Source organism: Branchiostoma belcheri, unplaced genomic scaffold (assembly GCF_001625305.1).
Source record: "Branchiostoma belcheri isolate BF01 breed outbred unplaced genomic scaffold, Haploidv18h27 scaffold189, whole genome shotgun sequence".
Taxonomy (NCBI): domain Eukaryota; kingdom Metazoa; phylum Chordata; class Leptocardii; order Amphioxiformes; family Branchiostomatidae; genus Branchiostoma; species Branchiostoma belcheri.
In genome coordinates, this window is record NW_017803368.1 from 313,944 (window position 1) to 322,264 (window position 8,321).

General features: G+C 40.8%; 1 protein-coding gene across 5 annotated transcripts in view; it reads left to right on the plus strand.

Moving 5' to 3' along the window:
• LOC109467720 (fibrillin-2-like) overlaps positions 1-8,321 on the plus strand; it is a 162,390-nt gene that overhangs the window by 83,384 nt on the left and 70,685 nt on the right. For all 5 annotated transcript variants that reach the window (XM_019765768.1, XM_019765767.1, XM_019765766.1 and 2 more), the window contains exons 23-28: positions 1,883-2,011; positions 2,555-2,701; positions 4,316-4,366; positions 5,076-5,201; positions 6,928-7,074; positions 7,524-7,616. In XM_019765768.1, the coding sequence (XP_019621327.1) occupies positions 1,883-2,011; positions 2,555-2,701; positions 4,316-4,366; positions 5,076-5,201; positions 6,928-7,074; positions 7,524-7,616 (693 nt within the window). The remainder of the gene's footprint in view (positions 1-1,882; positions 2,012-2,554; positions 2,702-4,315; positions 4,367-5,075; positions 5,202-6,927; positions 7,075-7,523; positions 7,617-8,321) is intronic.

Here is an 8,321-nt window from a genome sequence, read left to right on the forward strand (position 1 = left end):
GCGCCTCTACACATCTTGTACATCACATGGTACTCGAGGTAGCGTACTTGATGTATGTCAAAGCAGGCAGATTTACATACAGGGAAAATTTTATGTCTGATCCGGATCCGCCACAAATGTCTTGAACTACCTCCTCTAGGTGGATTACTTTTGATTCGGATCAGAGAAAATCAGTTTTGAAGCGATGCATTTTAACGGAAAACAGTGTCCATAGCCACCACAGAGTACAATGTCCCTCCCATCGCCTCTTCTCTTGAAACCCTACATTTGGTGGGGAGCAGCCGGACCTCTCGCAACCCGCATTGGTTTATCATGCCTCCTGAATCGCCCGGCAATGAATCCACCTGCCTGATCGCTGCTCAAGCTGCGCTACCACGCCTACAACCGCCTGCCTCGCCCACCTGCTGCAAACCGACCCCGATCGTCGACATGCTGCAACAACAAAGCCAGCTTGCCGGCAAACTACTTCTGCCATGTACCCAGTCATCTCTGGCCGCCATCACTGAGCACCGAGCACAACATCACGCCACGTGTACAAGAACTCAAGCTTCAGTCTGACAATGACCATCAGCATGAAATATTGTGACCTGAATAACCTGAAAGTACTTGTGCCTGAATTGTGTGTGCCATCTGTAAACTCTTTTGTGCTTTGGAAGGTACTTGGCAGAATGTCCCGTCTTGTATGCTTTTGCAGCACAGAGATAGCAAACACATACAATGTAGGATGTAGGACGAGTGTGAGTCCACTCTCTAACATCATAAAATAAATAAGGCATCGCAAATTCCTTCATATTTTGCATTTGGATGGAGAATTCTGCATTTGGGTTGCAGAATTCTGTACCTGAATGCAGAATTCTGCGCAGAATTCTGAATCCGAATGCTGACCTAGTCCCAGGGGACCTACAGTGTATCAATGATACCTACGCAACTTTCAGCGAGTAATATAATAAATGTCTTAATGGTGAAAGGTCGTCCGGAATTAGAGTCAGTCCGGAATTAAAGTGATGTCTGTTTGTAGTATATGTAGTTTGCACATAGTATATGCACCTATGTACACTTTGCACATAGCTGTGTGCACTTTGCACATAGTGTGTGCACTTTGCACATAGGTGTGTGCACTTTGCACATAGGTGTGTGCACTTTGCACATAGTGTGTGCACTTTGCACATACCTGTGTGCACTTTGCACATAGGTGTGTGCACTTTGCACATAGGTATGTGCATTTTGCACATAGGTATGTGCACTTTGCACATAGGTGTGTGCATTTTGCACATAGTGTATGGAGAATTTCTCCTTTTAGTTGGGAATGTGTTTACTACTACTTTGAATCTGTATGGGTCAAACTAAGAACTGTTGAGAAAGCATTTATTTGCCACTATCTTTTTATACTTCATAGTAACAGTGAATGCAGCAAATGAAATTCGACCTACACCTACATGTACAATCATGATGTTAATAATATATAAACCCAGTACACGGACTGTTGCATCTTAATTACCGCTAGGTGCAGGTTAACATCAGAAATACCTGCACAGCCCCAATTTTACCTGCACTAAGGTGCATGTGCATACACATGTATGCACCCAGTATTTCAAGTCTTGATTTTGTTAGGTGTGTACAAATGTATTACCATAAAACATTGACTTTATAATTTAATCATTTGCTACACTGTACCTTCTTGTACCATGCCAGTTCTTGCATCTTCAACTAGTACAGGTTATTGCATATTGACATGCTGTTTTATTTTTTATTATAATAAATATACTGGTATTCATATTTCAAACTGCACCTCCTTCACAATTAGTAAAAACATGGAAAAGCTGTGACACAGTGCCACTTTTCGTACCGAACAATCTTTGAAATTGTTACGTTCTCTACGCAGATATTGATGAGTGTATTACTTCACCCTGCGTGAATGCAAGATGTCAGAACTTGGTTGGCAGCTTCAAATGTGAGTGCGAACCATACTCTCCATACCAGACTCTGGACCCAACTGGAAGAACATGCATAGGTGAGTTACATGTACTGTACATTGTAAATGTCTTACTTTAATTTGTAGTCTTGTAGAGCTGCCATCTGGCAGCTTAGTGAAGAAGTGCACTTAGATCGTGAGTACTTGGGAGCCTATGGGTTACTATTTGCAATGTCAGCAACTAACCTGGTTGCCTTGGCTTCATTTTATGTAAGTTTGAGTTTGTGCTGTAACATTATCAAATACTGTAAATAACGATTTTTTCATGGTACTATAATAATATATACATATAATATGTTTTCCTGGTTACCACAAACTTTATCATTATTCTGAACAAATAATTCGCCAACTTTCTTTTTGCTGCACATGCTGCCACTGCAAATGTATACAATGTCACGTAGTTCCACAAACATGCCCATTTCTTTCAGACCACAAACTTTTGCCACTGAGAACCTAAAGTGATTTACAGTAATTGACATCCAAAGACAAGAAATAATTGCTTTCTCTATGAAACCGTTCCTACAATGAAGACGCTCGTGGAAGATCAAAGTTGAGTGAACTCTTTGACTTGTTCTGTCCCAGATGAACGGCGTGGCACCTGTTGGTTGGCTATCCGCAGCGGGCACTGTGAAGAGAACATCAATGGAGAAACCCTGAAGGAAGACTGCTGTGCCTCACTGGGGGCGGCATGGGGCAGCCCCTGTGAACCATGTGAGAAGGACCCGTCAAGTGAGTGTCATCAGTTAGTCTCCACCAGACTCCTTTGCAGGGTGAATAAGTAGTAGAAATTGGCCTAAAAAGGAATTTAGGTGATTAGGGGCTGGCCATAGAGGGTTTGCTCAAAATTTGTTAAACAAAGTAGAGGCGGCATGCCAGGCCATAGGCCTATATCTCAATCCATCCAAAACAAAGTATATGCATTTGAACCCAACACTGTTCCAGCAACTAACTGCATCTGATGGCTCTGAAATCGAGCCAGTGTCATACTTCAAGTATCTTGGGGCTATACCAATTCAGAGAGAGACATAGAGTATAGGATTGCTCTTGCTTGGAGCTCCCTCCACTCCCTACAGAAGGTATGGAAAGCTCCAATCAAGAAACTGGCAGACAAAAACTAAAGTGTTTAAAGCATGTACAGAGACTATTCTACTCTACAGCTCTGAGTCCTGGGCTATGAATGCTGCCCAGAGCAAGAAACTAGATGGTACATATACAAGAATGTTAAGAACAGTGTATAATGTATCATGGAGACAACATCTAACAAACAAACAACTCTATGGCTCTCTCCCGCCCATTTCATCTGTAGTCCGACGACGTAGACTTGCCCTGGCAGGGGATGTTGTTTGTAGTAACGAACCAGCTGATAGATTAGTACAGTGGCTCCCTACTGGGAGACGTAGAGTGGGACGTCCTTATACTACACTGTTGTCCATGCTAGAGAGAGACACTGGTCTCGCAGGATCTGCATTAGTGTCCGCTATGAGAGACAGGACATACTGGAGTAACTTTATCAAGTGTGCCTCACCGGATTAGTATAAATCCGGAGGCTTGATGATGATAATGATAGAGGGTCCAATTTGCCTGCCTCTGGCTGGCCAACTCCCTTTGGCCAGCTACATTCCTTTTAAGGCCTATTTCTACTACAGTATTTATTCACCCTGCAAAGGAGTCTGGTGGAGACTACATTGTACATGTAATCGTCAGTGGTGGATACTTAGTATTTCATAAGATTAGACTATGTCAATTTGATTAATATGTATGACATCCTCTGGGAACCCCCAAACTGATGCGAGCCTGCGAATAAAAAACGTTTGGCAAAAAAGTCATGAAGGTTGAACAAATGACAGTGAGTGAACACACACACAGTGAGTGTTGTATGGCAAATAATAGATTCTTCACTTTTATTTCTTCACATTTTTTCTTTTCCTTTAGAATTGATTTTGGCATTCTACGAATATCATTTTCCTATATTTTTTTGCAATTTACGGCATAGATTTGCTGCTTTGTACGATTTACAATATGGTCGAAATTTTTTTTTGGGGGGGGGGGAGAACTGACAAATTAAAATCAATGCACGTGCGGATTTTATCCATAAAGTCAAATCAACATGGCCTTTAAGTTAATGATTTTATGCATGTCTGGACAGTACTAGTCATGCAAGGTCATGCAACAACTGTGGACAATTTAAACTTTTCCCCTTAAAAGCTTGTGTGCTGTTGTTCTCTTTGTTTATGGTGAGGGCCTATAATGTTTGAGAGTAAAACTGCCTACTTTGATTACACTCGTGGACTTGGTGATTTTCAAACATACAATCATGTACTTAATGTTTCTTTCATGTGACAGAACGGAAGTGTGCACTTGGATACAGTTTTCAGAATGGGGTGTCTTGCGAAGGTAGGTACAATATAATTACACTTAGTCTAGTACTGTACACTTCAAACAAACTTTTCTAGTCCAATTAATGTACCAACTTGAAGATAGGAGCAGTATTTGTATTCTAGTAACATTTTTAGATTTTATTTTTAGTTTTGTAAGTGATTAACTGCATAGCAGAGTGTCATAACTTGGTCACAACCCGCCGTGCGTGCTTTTTGTCCGTACATTTTTTGGGAGGCCACGTCTGCTACGTTTTTCTGAAAACGTGCATTGTACGCTCATAGGCTGTAGAGGGCACACGCGTCGCACGCATGGGTGGTGAATCCGCAGACCGCACGCATGAAAAGTTTTACATGCTCTTAAAGTTCTACGGCGTGTCTGCGTGCTCCCAAATTCGTAGTGTTCCGTACGGAGGCGGTACTCACCACGCACGGATGCCCTACGTTTGCCCACGTTTTTGCACGTAGACAGCACGGCTGAGCACGCAGAAGCATGTACGGCGGGTGGTGACCAAGGCTTTAGAGAATTCAAGATTTATAATCCTTAGTCAGGATTCAACAGGACTTCAGTCCGAAATTGGTTCTTTACTTTACAACTGTGCTTTACAACATTTTAAGGATTTTCAGTTATACTAACCCTAAGCCTAACCTTACTTCATATAGATGATGATTATGATACAGACTGTAATGTCCCAAAACCTTTCTGTTTTGTATTTTGTTTTCTGTAGATGTGAATGAGTGTGAAGTCTTCCCCGGAGTCTGTGACAATGCCCGGTGTGTCAACACTCAGGGTTCCTACCATTGCGAGTGTTCACCAGGCCTGACACTGGACAATACGGGAAGGAGATGTGTTGGTAGGTCCTTAGACTACTTACAACGTCTTTATTGGTTTTCCAACCACAAACATACATAATATGCAGGGAAAGACACAAGTCTCCCTGAAGTGGGTAGTTTGTTACAATCAACACATAATACAATACAATCAATGAACAATATACATTAGTGAAATACAGCTTAAAGATAAAATTGGCGGCAGATACAGCTTATGAAACAGACTCGTTGTACAGTTTTATCGCACAGTGAACAAATGACCTTTTCAGTCGCTTAGTCCTGGCTTTTGGCACAGTGAAGGCACTGTCGTTCCGCAAACATCTACCTGTAGCTGCGGACCGTTGGGGGGGGGCACTAGGTCAGGTGCTCAGGCTTTATCATAGCTGTGAACTTCCATCTGGTTGTACACTATCTCATGCCATTCACATTTAGCTTTTGTGAACTTTTACAAGCAAGAAGTCTATTTCATGTAATGTTTATTGCACTGTGGCATTGCGTGGCATGGCTCGGAACCAAGAGGTCCCGGGTTCGATCCCCTTAAGTTACATGCCCAATGTTGTGTCCTTGGGAAAGGCACTTTACACAACTTCCCTCCCTATATGGTGGAGTGATGCCCACCTGGGATTTTGGCTGATCATTGATACTGAGTCTAAACACTGATTACATGTAGGACACAGGCAGATTACACATTTGCCACAGTGACTAAGAACCATTTTTTATTGCACTTGCTTGCTACTAATAATACATTTTGTAATAAGACCCATTACATATAGTACACAGGGCTCTAGATACTGGGTGCATGTGCACCTTATATTAGTGCACCCAAATTTGGAGCTGTGCACTAAAAATTTTTCTGTGGGTGCATCAGTGCACCCAAATGTCTTCTTAGGTTGAATAAAAACATGTTAAATGTATTAGTATACAGCATATTCTTACTGTAGCATCCAAGTGTCAGAAAAATACATTGTAACAAAATTATTGTTGTAGTGCAAATTCCTTTAGAAATGAATCATATTTTAGTTTTTTCTGACATAATTATACTTATTTCATTTTATATGGTGTACCCAAAATATTTTTTGTGCACCTATTCCCAAAAATGAATTTCGAGCCCTGTATGCATGTAAACTGTTATGGTTTAAACATAACCTGTAATGACACTATGTCAGTATATACTAAGAGTAGATTCATTCCTAAAGCTAACTGGGATCTAGCACATGCTGTGTGACACTGAATAAAATTTCTAACCGGGAACTATGCGACTACTGAGGTACGAATGCGATTTGATAGATGTCAGTTAGCTTGAGGAATGAATCCTCTCTAGTATACTGTAATGACAGTGTCAGTTAATATGATGAACTTGAATCTTAGAATATGTGGGATAATGAGCTATTATTTCGTGTCCCTTTCAAGTATAGTATCCGAATGAATGTGTTTCTTAGGCCGCTCTTTCAGTATTGTTTTTAACTCGCTTAAATGTCGCAGCTACAAAATTCTATAGTTTAATTCTATTTTAAAGATTATGAATAGATAAATGTTTGACATGTTCAATATATTGTGTATTTTAGTATTTTAGAATGTTGCAAGATCTTAAAATGTTGTAAGTAGTAATTTCCATTTAAGGTATTTCTGAATATTTTGAAATGTGCAACGTGCTCGCGACTTGTGTACATACCTCACAATTCAGCCGTGAGGCTACGATGGGTTTTGGTTTTCAATAAACAATAAACAATTGCTTGTTTTTGCTAACAGATGCCCGTCAGGAGTTCTGTTACCTGGAGTACCGTTATGGCCAGTGTCAGCGGGAGCTCCCCATCCCTGTACGCACCTCCATCTGCTGCTGCTCCATCGGCTCAGGCTGGAGCGACGAGTGTATCTCTTGTCCCCGACAAGGAACAGGTAATCAAATCAAATCAAATCAACTTAGGCCACACCAATTTAATTTGTTGGTTCTCGGATTCGCCTCTTCATTTTTTTCTGATTTGCAAAAAAAAAAAAAGATTCTGGTTCTGAATCAACTCAAAAATGCTCATATTTTGCTCCCAACAGTTGTGGAAAGTCCTTTTCTTCCTAGCTGTTACAGTTTTCCCATCTATCATTGCAGTGGTTTGATTAAAAGTTCAAAATTCAATGTTTAACCCAGCCTTTTGTGTTGACTTCATGGCTCATTCCGTAGCATTTAAGCCTATAATGGGATGCCTTGACCTGTTTTTATTTTTATTTTTTTTCGCCCTGTCGCATCATATTTTTTCTGAAAAAATCCGAGAACCAACAAATTAAATTGTTGTGGCCTTAACATCAGGAAAAGAGACTGTAGTAGACTGATGTTGTTTTCTTCTTTTCTGTAGATAAGTTCAATGAACTGTGTCCCAAGGGACCAGGGTTTGCTCAGCAGCCACCAAAAGGAGGAGACATTCTGGACGGAGGATTATTCTTCCAAGGTAACATCAGATCTGTGATTTTACCTCTCTATCAGCGGGACCCCAGAAAGTGCGAAATGGAACGAAATGGAACGAAAAGAAACGAAATATGTATGAAGGAAAGCCGTGGGAACGGCGATGCTAGTGTCCGCTCGACGTCCAAATGGCAACGTTAAGATAGATGGTATTCTTAGAACTGCAACGTTATAAGATCGATCAGGGTACGTTTATAATAAAGTGACCGCAACGTTATAAGATCGATCAGGGTACGTTAAGAATAAAGTGCCCGCAACGTTATAAGATGGATCAGGGTACGTTAAGAATTGACCACAACGTTATAAGGTACGTTATAAAAACAATTAATTGAGTTTTGAGGTGAGCAGTCAAAGTGTGCTTCTTTGTGGTCTCTGTCTGCCCTAGCGGAATGGGGCCATGGGGAGGAATTTTATCACCAGCCGCGTCCCTTACATGTGCACAATGAAATGAAATAGCAAAAACGCACTAACGTCGCCGTTCCAACGTACTTCATACATATTTAGTTCCATTTTGTTCCATTTCGTTCCATTTCGTCCATTTCGTTCCATTTTGCACTTTCTGTACACCGCTATCAGCTGATGTTGAAGCATATTAAGGTTTTTATGTTGATATGAATGAACTTTATTGCTCAACACTGGTACATGGTACAATGTATGGCAGTAATACAACAATACTAAAAAACTTTACTTA